A 13640-nucleotide genomic window follows, 5' to 3' on the forward strand; every position below is an offset into this window, starting at 1 on the left:
ACTGAATTACTAGCAGTTCCCTGACCACCTTCTATTCTGTGGTGATGAAGTTCATGTCCATCTTGGCCTCCTAAAATTCAACTGACTATTGAGGTCCAACTCAAGGTCTGCTGCTGTGAAACCTGCCTTCATCTTCTCAGTAAAGACTGACTGTCATAATTTCCCAGTACTGCCTGTCATTACTTAAATTTAACCTTGTACTGTAATAATCTGTTTCTTTGATTAGACCGTGAGTCCTTGAGGGAAAGGTTTCTCAGTGTCTTATACAAGGTGTATTACTCAGTATACATTGGATACATAAATAATGTTCCAGACTACTTGCTTTTGCATCAGTCATTATTTAAAAAAATTTACAATTGATGCTTAATCCCTAACTTTTCTTGGAGGATTATGTATAATACACAATTGGAAGTTGAGAATTTATTATCACTATTGACACAGCATGTTTGGTAATACAAATGCTTAAAGGGGCCAAGCAGGTACCAAATAAATGAAGTGGATCATTTATTTGTGTGGAAAAAACAGGAAGTGGAAGGGACTGTCATGAATTAGAAAATACATACTCTATTATAAGGGGTTAGCAGCCAGGCCACTCAACTTGGGTCCCAGAATCAATAGATCTTCCGTTATGTTCCAAGAGAAACCAGAAATGTGGGCCGTCATATGAAACCTCTTGAAGTTTAAATATTGGCAGTGAATTAAAAATTTAAAAAACACTGGCCAAGCCAAAGCAAATACATCTGTGAAGGCTGGATTTGGCCTGTAGGCTACCATCAATTTGCAGTCTCTGGGTTAGGGCTTCTTCCTAGGGTGAATATTCCAACCAAAACATAAATTCATGGCTGTGGCCTCCCTGACAAGATTAAGTACTTCCTGACATACAGAATTTTCCAATAAAGAGTTAAATATTTTGTTTCCAAGTGAGAAGTAAACTTGATGTTTCTATTTGTCTTTGAGAATTTTTTAAAAAGTTGTAGGCTTAAAAATATTTTATTTTAGAATCTTTTTCTACTGGGTCACATAAAGGACAAGTCGCTTAACCAATTTCTGTGACTCAATTCTTAACCTATAAGATGGGGAGTCCACAGATAATTTTTTGCATTAGTGTACTTGTATCAATCATGAGAGGCCAATCCAATTCTACTTTGGAAGGAGCATTCAAGACTGCAATGGGATGTCCTAGGGGCATTCATGGGTTTAATTTAACTCTAGGAGATTAGAATTATCCCTTAAATATCCCCGGTCTGGGAGACAATCAGAAAAAAAGACCAGAGCAGTTTCACAATTCTACTACAGGGAAAACCTGCATATTCTGAATGTACCCTAAGATGGGCCCTAGGATAGTCATAGAAATAGTCTAGTTTTCAAAGGATGGTCTAGACTAGAAGTGATTTTGGAAAAAGGCTAGAGAGAAGAGACCTTTTCAATCTATAGTTCACAGTTCCTACCACTTTCTATATCTCTAAAATGAACTGAACAATTTTTTTACCCTAGCTTATTAAATATATAAACGTAGCTAGAGCTCCAACACAAGAAAGCAAGCCTATTTATTCTCAGTTCTACAGCAGACTTCATATCAGCATTTGCCTAGTAACAAGTAGTTCAATTATAAGCACACACACACATGCATACACACATATGCATACATATATACACATATACATACACTCTCACTCTTCAATTTAGGATAGCGAAGAAACCTTGGATCATAACTTGGTGTTCACAATGGGGAAAAAGTCTTTTTTTTGAATATTAGAAAAAATCTGGGCATAAAACCAATCTGAATACTCAAAGTTTGTAGAAAAGATTCTCAGAGTTTTACTTTTATTATCTTAAACTAGGTCAAGAAGGGTCTTTTCTCACTCGGTTAAAGATATGTAAGATAGGACAATATTTCTGCTGCCAGGCAGGTAGGGGCATATATCTTCACTACTTTGAATAGGAATATAGACTGTTCCAGGTAGATGCCTTAGCCTGGGCTCACAGCTTCATTTTAAGTAGCAGTTACCTTTAGTATTCTGTCTCATGCTCCTTAAAATGTAGTTCAAATGCGGGACTTGTTGAGGACAGTCTTCCTTAAGAAAATGAATTAGCTTTATGCATATATGAAATGACGAGTGCCCCTTCAAACTAAAGAGAGAAGATGCAAGCTACTTGTTAGGAAAATAGTCCCCCCAAACAGCCATACTAGTTTTTGTGTGTACCTTTTAGTTCTATTCAAACCACTAAGTGGCATATGGACACCCAGAAATCCTAAAAGCAGAAGCTTCAATATGAATGGGGGAAAAGTTTTGTTTTTCTGTTCTGAGACCGGAGATCTACTCCAGGTGCAAAAGGCTCCAAGCCCTCATTCAGTATCCTTTTTGGGGCTTTCCAGGAAGGCCTTTTAATCTCCAAAGAGTGATTAGGACAAGCTCCTTAGGGTTTTCTCATGCACAAGGCAGAGGTAGAATTGAAACAAGTTTGGCTGTGTTGGTGATGCTTGTAGTTGAGCAGGTTAATGTTTGAAAAACAAAAGGGAAAGGATTAACAGAAGAAAAATGCAGGTCCTAACAATTTTATATAATATACAATCATTTCAGGTAGATTAACCACATTTTCCTAATTTGCTAGAAATCTACCTGTTAATATTTAAAGGAAACTATATAGTCTTCTTAATATATTACAGAAAATCGTTTTTTTTTTAATTTTTTTAATTAAAAAAATTCTTTTTTTTTTTGAGACAGAGTTTTGCTCTATTGCTGGGGCTAGAGTGCCATGGCGTCAGCCTAGCTCACAGCAACCTCAAACTCCTGGACTCAAGTGATCCCCCTGTCTCAGCCTCCCGAGTAGCTGGGACTACAGGCATGCGCCACCATACCCGGCTAATTTTTCCTATATATTTTTTAGTTGCCCAGCTAATTTCTTTCTATTTTTAGTAGAGACGGGGTCTCGCTCTTACTCAGGCTGGTCTCGAACTCCTGAGCTCAAACGATCCACCCCGCCTCAGCCTCCCAGAGTGCTAGGATTACAGGCGTGAGCCACCATGCCCAGCCTCTTACAGAATATCTTAAAAAATTTAATACTACACCTGGGAGAGTCAGGGTATGAAATAAGAGGCCAGAAATGATTGGTGGAGACAGCTGAGCACTTCCAGGGTTGGATCTTTCCAAGTTGGCTTTATTGTTCTTGTAAATCCCTTGAATTTACTTATGTGTATTGAATTCTACTCTAAATTGAATATTAATAACTTTTGGATTATTGGCCACTTTGTGTTGCCATATTTGGCCATATCTTTTACCCTTACTCATAATGAAGGAAAACAAAGTTACATAGAAACATAAAATACCATCAAGCCATAGCTTTCTTAAATGTGCATGGCCCCAGTGGCTAGGCCTGCCATTAAAATTACTCTAGTATGTATTTTAAATGATATTTATAGACATTAATATTCCTTTAAACTGGCTAAGTAAATGCACTCAATTTTAAAATGGTTACACAGAGGCATAAATTTATCAGATATAGTCATCACATAAGATAAACATGTATACTGATATAGTTGCTCCTAAGGAGATAAAATCGATATTAAAGAATTATTTTGGGTTTGATTCTGAAGTAGATAGTGAAGAAGAATTATTTTGGGGTTGATTTGTTATTAGTGTGGAAACAATAATATCTGCTTTAGATGTTTAAAGGAATATCTTCAAAATATAGCATATGACCCATAATAGTAAAATACTCAAAAAGCTAATAAGGAAAGAGTTTCAGAGTATTTCAGGGAAAATTTTCATTTATATTCTGTCTCACAAGAAAAGGATAAAAGCTTAAACATCTGAAAATGCAGATATCCTAAATAAAACAGTGCTACTTCAGAGAACTTTATTTGATTAATGTGTCACTTTGGTTTTTGTAATTCAATACACATCATATCAAAACTTGAGGAAAATGATAAAGGATTTAAGAAGTGTGAAATAATAGATTATTTCTTTTTTTTTGAGACAGAGTCTCACTCTGTTGCCCAGGCTAGAGTGCCGTGGCGTCAGCCTAGCTCACAGCAACCTCAAACTCCTGGGCTCAAGTGATCCTCCTGCCTCAGCCTCCCGAGTAGCTGGGACTCCAGGCATGCGCCACTATGCCCAGCTAATTTTTTCCATACATATATATATATTTTAGTTGTCCAGCTAATTTCTTTCTATTTTTAGTAGAGACGGGGTCTCGCTCTTGCTCAGGCAGGTCTCGAACTCCTGATCTCGAGCGATCCTCCCGCCTCAGCCTCCCAGAGTGCTAGGATTACAGGCGTGAGCCACCGCGCCTGGCCTAGATTATTTCTCTTAAAGAAGAACACATTGTGGAGTACATATCAACCTTCTGTCATTTCAAAAGTTTTGTAAGATTGGAAATGGCTCTTGAGACTAGGGAAAATTTACAAATATTTCAACCTTAAAGAATCAGGTTGGCCCACTGAACAATCTTCTCATCGCTAAAATGGAGAACAGCAGACACTGGACACTTCAAATATGATGCAATCAGAAGTACCAAGTATTACCTATGAAATATTTTTGCCAAAAAAAAAAAAAAAAAGCAGATTCTGAATCTAACCACGCCTCCAGACCTAATTGCCAGTTTATAGGAAATGGGGGGACATCTGAACATGTTAGTGACATCATGAGGATAAGATATAACCAGAAAAATCCAGAATATGGGAAATTCAACAAAACAAATGACTCAGTTTTTTCAACATACAAATGACATTTCAAAAACTGGTCAAGGGCAATTGTTACAAATTAAAAGAGATTTAGAAGACATCCCATCTAACTTTAACAAACCAACTATAATTTAAAAAAAGAGGGAAAACTGAATACCAACTAGATATCAGGAATTACTGTTAATGGAGTGATAACAGTATCGTGGTCATTTCTATGCCGTATGTGGTCATCATCTATTAAAGACAGGCTGAAGTTTATGGATGAAATGGTAGGATGCCTGGAATGTACTTTAAAATACTTCCCCTAAAAGTGGGATGCTTAGATGAAAAACTTGGCAAAATGTTGATAATTGTTGAAGCTGGGAGAAGAATACATGAGGGTTCATTTATACTACTCTCATTTATGTATGTCTGAAAAATTTTTAAGATAAAAAAAGTTCTTTTTTTTTTTTTTTTTTATTTTATTTTTATTTATTTATTTTTTTTGAGACAGAGTCTCACTCTGTTGCCTGGGCTAGAGTGAGTGCCGTGGCTTCAGCCTAGCTCACAGCAACCTCAAACTCCTGGGCTCAAGCGATCCTCCTGCCTCAGCCTCCCGAGTAGCTGGGACTACAGGCATGCACCACCATGCCCGGCTAATTTTTTGTATGTATATATTTTAGTTGTCCATATAATTTCTTTCTATTTTTAGTAGAGACGGGGTCTCACTCTTGCTCAGGCTGGTCTCGAACTCCTGACCTCGAGCGATCCACCCGCCTCGGCCTCCCAGAGTGCTAGGATTACAGGCGTGAGCCACCTCGCCCGGCCAAAAAAGTTCTTAAAAAGGGGTTATATATGGAAGACCAAATTTGAAAAAACTAAAAAAAAAATCAGTTCTTATTACTTTGCCTTCGTTGTACACAATACTTCAGTAAAATTATTCTTGATTATTAATCACATTCCCCTACACCAGTAGTTACGGACAAGTATTTATGGCATTTTTTGACTTAAAGATATAGTCTGTGAGCATAATTTGTATTTTCCAACACTTTCAATAATTTGGGTCCCCAAAATTTTGTATAAAGAGTTGGGAGGCTGATTTTTCGGAGCTGAAAGAACTCATAAGTTTGACAGGTTCTGAGAAAAAAACTTGCTTCAGCCCTGTCACCTGCTGCACAGAGTAACATACCTGACTTCACAGGTTATTTTCAGAAGCCAAGATAACTTCCTCTGGATATCTGCCACATAAAACAACTACCCCAAATAGCATCGGGCATGCCATCATCTACACAGCTACCACTAGAACTGTTTAAGTGTAGATACATTTCAGCCAGAAGAAGTAAAGGAATCTTTTCTAAATCTCAGGTGCGGTTTGTGTTTGCCACGTTGCTTTTATTTCTTTTAATCTTTCCTTATTACATGCCTGTGTTGGGCTAACAATATTTTAGTATAGAATCCTTAGGCTTTGATTTTATCTAGCAGTTGTTTATCTGTTCTGACATGAGCTTATGCAAAGTAGAATTGCTTCTTGTTACTTATATTAACTTTTTAAAATTCTAGAACTATAGGCCGGGTGCAGTGGCTCACTCCTGTAATCCTAGCACTCTGGGAGGCAGAGGCGGGAGGATCGCTTGAAGTCAGGAGTTCAAGACCAGCTTGAGCAAGAGCGAGACCCCGTCTCTACTAAAAATAGAAAGAAATTAGCTGGACAACTAAAAATATATAGAAAAAATTAGCTGAGCATGGTGGCACATGCCTGTAGTCCCAGCTACTCGAGAGGCTGAGGCAGAAGGATCGCTTGAGCCCAGGAGTTTGAGGTTGTTGTGAGCTAGGCTGACGCCACAGCACTCTAGCCTGGGCAACAGAGCGAGACTCTGTCTCAAAAAAAAAAAAAAAAAAAGGAAGTATAAATTAACATACTCTTATATATCTACATACACATAAAAATAATATTATATTGGGGGTATTTAATTATTGGAATTTAGTTACTTGGTTATGGTTGAGCTTGAATGCTGATTTAATACAAGTTTTTTGGAAGCAGAAAAAATTAGATAGTAGAGTCCTGAAAGTCAAATATGATATGAAAGTAGTTAGAAGTTTAACAACAATATATAATAAAGTAAACATACATATTGGCATCCCACTTACCAAGAAGAACGTCTATTACTTTGGACCTATTTACTTTACTGATTTGCTTTGAAAAGACTAAAACAAAATAAATATATAGACATGGTCTAAGGATTAGTGAATGGCAGGCACTAGTGCTTGGGGCATTATATTATAATGAGGAAATATACATACCTCTAACTGGGAAGCTTAACTGCTGTAAAGTTGATGCACTTATACAGTAACCAATTTGGGGCTCATAGGCGATGGTATCTAGACATTCATTCCAATCTTGCACATTAGTAACAGGACAATCCTGTAGATGGGTGACAAGATCTCCCACGAAAAGGCCTCTTGGTCCAATGGCAGGTGAGTCCTTAGGAACAGAGTAAAACCAAGTCAGATAATGCATGAAAATAAGCTATGATTAATGTGAGCAAATAATTCTTAAAGATCTTGAGTTAATTAAATAGAGTATTTTGAATTCAGAAAATAATCTAGCTTTGAATCCAAGATATATAGTCCTAGAAAATTAACAAAATAAAACCCCAAATTATAGTTGCTTTTCCCAATTCTCCAAGATTTTGAATTTTTCACAATTGAAAAAAAATCCACTTACTGTTAAGATTAAAATGACACAGTTTTTTCCCAAACTGCTAATTAAAATTTTTTGTGAAAATGGTCATTAGACTGCCTGCCTTCACTTTCCTATATCCTCAGTGGATAAAACCATAAGACAAATCTTCATATAAACACAGTCCCAAATATGCAGACAATACCAGCAGCACAATGACGATGTAAGCCAATTGCTCACAAAGGTAATTTTCCTCTTCCCGATGTCTGCATAGATGATTTGATGCCATCATAGCAGTTATTGTCTAAGGGAGTGAAATACAGAGTTCAAGACGTCAACGTATTTCACAACATTATTTGTTAGATTTGAAAGGATTAAAGTAATTTCTTCAGAAGAAATTGAGCATTCTGTATATGAGGAGATCTTGAACAAAAGTTCCTGACATTAAATGCTAAGTGTTACATCACAACATCTGGTGAAAGAATGCCCCAATTAATCCATTACTTACCTCAGCAACTTCAGTGATAAGCACTCCGACTCCAGTGTAGTAAAATGGCAAGAGAATTACCGGGAGGAGAACAAGAGCTAAAATACCCAAGAGTGCAAGGACAAAATTATGCCAGATACCTGAAAAGAAAGAAAAAAAAGCAATAAACTCAACCAGGGGCAGGAATGATATAGGTAGCTGGACTTCATGACACCTGGGCATTCTGATAAGTTAATAAACTAATCAGAAGAAGCTGTGAAGCAGAGAGATCTACTTATTAGCACAGCAGACAGATGTTCAGTTAGAAGCCGCTTTCATTTCAGATACTGAAATCTAAAATGAGCAGAAGACCACATGCTATTATGATTTAATACTGATAGAACTAGTATCTTCTACTAACTACACCCTCTTTTCAGAAAATGTATACATCATTAATTTAAACATGCTTGTGATCTTTGAAAGAATCCTCAAATACATTCAAATAAAGTTGAGATGAAATTAAAAAAACATTCTTGCTGAACTGGGGTATGGACACCCAAAGGACACTTGGAAAAAGAGGTTGTTTCAATTTTAAGAATTATAACAATTATGGAGAGTAATATTGGTGGAACAAATAGAGTATGTATCTTACATCTTGTCACACACTATAAAGCAACAAACTATAAGATAACTGTGCCTTTATTTAAAAAAAAAATGAAAATTTATGTGGTCAAATCCACCAATCTTTTCCATTATATATTCAACCTTTGCAGCTGTGCAAAGAAAGACTTTCCCCTAACATTATATACATAATTACTCTTTTTGTGGGGGAGGATGACCTTAAATAATTTTATTTTGACATGTAAATCTTTCACCATTTGGAATTTCTTTTTGTATATAGTGTTTTTTGATAAATATAACTAATTTTATTCAAAAAAAAAATTTTTTTTTTGAGATAGAGTCTTGCTCTGTCACCCAGACTAGAGTGCCGTGGCGTCTGCCTAGCTCACAGCAACCTCAAACTCCTGGGCTCAAGCGATCCTCCTGTCTCAGCCTCCCGAGTAGCTGGGACTACAGGCATGTGCCACCATGCCCGGCTAATTTTTTCTATATATATCTTTAGTTGTCCAGCTAATTTCTTTCTGTTTTTAGTAGAGACGAGGTCTTGCTCTTGCTCAGGCTGGTCTCGAACTCCTGACCTCGAGCGATCCTCTTGCCTCGGCCTCCCAGAGTGCTAGGATTACAGGCGTGAGCCACTGCGCCTGGCCCTTTATTCAAATTTTTAGCCAATTATTACTGAGCAATGCATTCTTTCCCCACTAAATTAAACGCCACTTTTAATGTACAGTACATTTTCATCTATTCTTTGGCCTGCTTCTGGATTTCCCATTTTTTCCCAATGGTCAGTCTATTCTAGTGATAATAGTGCAGTTGTAATTACTGGTAGTAATAACATTTCAGTATTTAGTAAGTAAATACTTTCTTTCAATTTGTTTATTTTGGTTATTTCTCCTTTATTCTTTCTGATAAATTTGAGAATCATTTTGACAACCATCAAATATTATTCAAATTAGGATTTCTAATGTCACAACAATGACTGCAATAACTAGGGGTGAATCCACAAGTTTACACTTCTAACACAAGATCATTTCATCTCTCCATTTACTCAAATCTTTATGTCTCTCACTAAAGCTTTGTAATTTTCTCTATATAGGCCCTATAGATTTCTTATGAAATGTTAAGATTTGATTTTTTTGTATGTCACATTACTTTCTAAATGAGATCTTTTCTTCCAATTACATTATCTGGTTGTTTTAGATACATAGGAACACTAAACTCATTTTTGTATGCTTACTTTGTAATCAACCACTAACTGAACTTTCCATTCAGGATTGCTTAGTCTTTAAATTCTTCTCTTGGATTTTCCATTATTTGCTAATAATGATCACTTATCTCCTCCAACATTCATACCTCATCTTTTTCCTCCATTTTGGTCTTATAGCAGTGGCTAGAACTTCTAGAACAATGTTAAATAGTTGTGATGGAAAGCCTTCTCTTGCTTTCTTCATGATATTAATAAAAGAATAGCCAAGCAACAGTAGGGCTTAGATGGAATTGAGTGCCAATTTTATTCTGGTTTATATACAAAGCAGTGTGACTGCATAAAGGTAGAAAAATCAGACTATGGGTGATCCAGGATTTAAGAATATCATGGGTCAAGGGAGAAGAAAATCTATGGCTGTGATCAAGGCAGCAAGGTACCCATAGATTTGAACCTGGTAATTATTAGACAGGGCTAAGGTTTACTTCAACCAAACCCTGCTTGTGCTTAGTGTGCTTTGGAAATAAAAAAGAAAACACAGCTACCTCAATTCTCTAAACACATAGAAGTGATTTTCAGGTCACCAGATGAATGGATAGGTAAAATAACAACTCACATCATTATTTCTTTAATCACCCACAGTAGTTACATCTGAAAGAATATAAACCATCACTTTGGCAAGGCTATAGCTTACTATAATCACAACATCATGTTTATAGTCACTAATGCTTTTACTTTACCCCCAAATAAACTTACAACTGGCTGGTATAAATAAGAACAGGGTTTTCAATATTCAAGAAGGATCTTTAAAAATTTAAGTATGGAACCATAATGGTCAAATTTTATCTTCACTATTTAAAGGGATTTTTAGTGACAAAGCATAGAGAATTTTTTTAAAGCAATCTACTCTTCACTTGGGATCAGACAGCAGGTATTATTTAATCTTCCCTCTAAAAATTCTTTATACCTTAATTCGACATTTAAACATCTTCATTTTCAATGTGCTCAGGAAGTATCCCAGCTCATCTCTCTTTCTTCCTCACCAAATTTCAGACAGACGGTTACTGGCTTTTCCTTTTCAAAATCAGTATGTATTTCATTATTTAAAAATAGCTATTATTAAATACATAAACCACTCTTTAAAAGTAGCATTATGAAACTAGATTTAAGTATTCTTCAGCAGACTAACATAAATGACACTTTGTGGACTTTTTACATGGAAGTGGGAGGACATTTTAGAAGCAATGAAATTATATGTTCCTAAGTTTAAAACTAATAAATTAGGCAGTAGGTATATGTGTATCTGTATTTCTCTCTCTCTCTAAATACATAATTTATGTATATCCCCAAACTTTGGGGAACACACAAGGTTTTTCATGCTCTCTTCCACTTTGGTAGCAGCACCAGGGTGAGCTAACAGCTCAGCAAACATTTAGCAGGTAATGAGATACTAATCTCTTCTTACAGACAATTCCAAATCTTTGAATTTGCTCTCTCTTGATTTCAGGGTAAGACAAGCATCTCCTCCCCACCCCCAGTGTTGCCTCCTTACTTGGCAAAGAGAGTAGGGCAAAGCCCCTCAGTTTTCTAGTAGGCTAACAACTCACAAGTGGGAATGAAAAGGTGCTGGGCTAGATGATGTTTGAAATAGCAGGACTAGTTAGTTCCATGCCAATTAATATGCTCTGAAAGAGGTGTGTGGACACAATTTTTGGTGGGTGGGGACATATAACCTTCTTTGGTCCTAGTTTTGGATATTAGTGCCAATTCTAAGGACAAAAAAAAAAAATCCCACTTAGTACATTTTAACCCTAACATGAAATTAATTAAAAAAATGTTCAATTAGCTTTTACAAAATTAAAAAATACATGCTGACTACAAAAAATCCAAATGCACACAGAAGGCGGCCATGTGATGTAAGCAAGATGCTACGCAGCTGGCTTTGAAGACAAAGGATGACGGGGCTTTGGGGCTTCCAGTCAAGAAATGCAGCCTTTAGAAGCTGGAAAAGACAAGAAAAGGGAATCTTCCTAGAGTCTCCAGGGGGAGTGTAGCCCCACTGACACCTTGATTTTAGTTCATTGAGACCTGTTTCGAGCTTCTGACCTCCAGAAATGTAAGAGAATAAATTTCTGTTGTTTCAAAAAAAAAAAAAAAAAAAGAAAGAAAGAAAGAAAGAAATCCAAATAGTATAGGAGAAAGTAATAAAAAGTCATCTTTTTAAATGCCACTTCTCAATCACCAGCCCCAAGACTCACTAAATCTACTGTCATAATTTTCTGTCTATTCTTTGATTTTCTCTGCCCACAGCATGTATATGCGTATCTATACACACGTAAGCATTTATTCAAGAGTATAAAACAGCAAATTTTCTAATAAATTAAGAATATTTAAGAATAGTATTTAAGGATAGTTTTAAAGGATTTTAAGATCATTATCCATTAAACAAATTCCATCATTTCAATAACTGAAGAATGTGTGTGATGTGCAGTTATAGGCTGTGACACTTGGTGTGTATCTGGATACACAAACACACAATACAGGAAGACTTTCAAGACATAGTTTTATAGTTTTTAAACTTTCTTTCTTAACATCTTATATCCCATCCTACTGTAGAGATGGTTATATGAACTCAGTGGTGTGCTGGAACCTGCTTCCACAAGCTTGCCATAGCCAATTGTGTGTATCTCTTCCCAATTCCTCCTTCAGAAACTGTAGGTTGGCAGCTTGAAATTGGCCACAGAAACCAGCGAATGTTACTCGTAGAGCTCCCCACCCCTACCCTCCAGAGCCAGGTGTTATTCACACCACTGGATAACCCCTCCCCTCATACTTAATCTTCCCTTTTATTTTTATTTTTTTTGAGACAGAGTCTCACTCTGTTGCCTGGGCTACAGTGCCGTGGCGTCTGCCTAGCTCACAGCAACCTCAAACTCCTGGGTTCAAGCGATCCTCCTGCCTCAGCCTCCTGAGTAGCTGGGACTACAGGCACGTGCCACCAATCCCGGCTAATTTTTTCTATATATGTATTTTTTAGCTGTCCAAATCATTTCTTTCTATTTTTAGCAGAGACGGGGTCTCACTCTTGCTCAGGCTGGTCTCGAATTCCTGACCTCGAGCGATCCTCCCGCCTTGGCCTCCCAGTAATCTTCCCTTTTCGACTGCAGTTTTTCTCATGGGGTGGTGGCCCATGAGAACTACTAGCACTAGGTTGTGAGTGAAGTGATAGGGACAACCCTGTCCTACAGGCTGAAATGTAGCTATGATGGAGTTGGACTTTGAGTCCATGGCATAGAAAGCTGCATGTTGGGAATGGCAGAGCTAACAAGACAGAAAGAGCCCGAGTCTCCCAAACCACAGAATTATATCAATGCTGAACTACTTACATTTGGAATGTTTTATGAGAGTTTAGGCCACTGTTATTTTCAGCTATTAGAGCAGCCAGATACTTAGCTAACACATGTTCCATGTACCATATTCAGATTGTAAAACATTCCTTTTTTCCTAAATGTTGTAAGTTGTTAAATTCCAGAAATATCGAGAGCAAGTTCTGGTCTTGGACTTACTAGGTAAATGATCATTTCTATTGTATACAGATAAATCATTTAAAAACACCAATAGACCAGGCTGAGCAAGAGTGAGACCCTGTCTCTACTAAAAATAGAAAGAAATTAACTGGACAACTAAAAATACATATAGAAAAAATTAGCCGGGCATGGTGGTGCATGCCTGTAGTCCCAGCTACTCGGGAGGCTGAGGCAGGAGGATCGCTTAAGCCCAGGAGTTTGAGGTTGGTGTGAGCTAGGCTGACGCCATGGCACTCTAGCCAGGGCAACAGAGAGAGACTCTGTCTCAAAAAACAAAAACAAAAACAAACAAACAAAAAAATCAAAACCCCCCCACCAATGGCATCAAATTATTTATACTATATTTTGCTTATATATGTATTGGATATTTTCCCCAATCTGCACATTTATATCTATCCCACATCTTATATCTGCTACAAAGT

At 36.9% G+C, this 13640-nt stretch overlaps 1 protein-coding gene across 2 annotated transcripts in view; it reads right to left on the reverse strand.

Moving 5' to 3' along the window:
- Positions 1 to 13640, reverse strand: part of MBTPS2 (membrane bound transcription factor peptidase, site 2) — a 54018-nt gene that overhangs the window by 19352 nt on the left and 21026 nt on the right. For both annotated transcript variants that reach the window (XM_069464428.1, XM_069464429.1), the window contains exons 6-7: positions 7852 to 7970; positions 6965 to 7145 (exon numbers count right to left, since the gene is read on the reverse strand). In XM_069464428.1, coding sequence (XP_069320529.1) covers positions 6965 to 7145; positions 7852 to 7970 — 300 coding nt within the window. The remainder of the gene's footprint in view (positions 1 to 6964; positions 7146 to 7851; positions 7971 to 13640) is intronic.

Source organism: Eulemur rufifrons, chromosome 30 (assembly GCF_041146395.1).
Source record: "Eulemur rufifrons isolate Redbay chromosome 30, OSU_ERuf_1, whole genome shotgun sequence".
In the NCBI taxonomy this organism is placed as follows: Eukaryota; Metazoa; Chordata; class Mammalia; order Primates; family Lemuridae; genus Eulemur; species Eulemur rufifrons.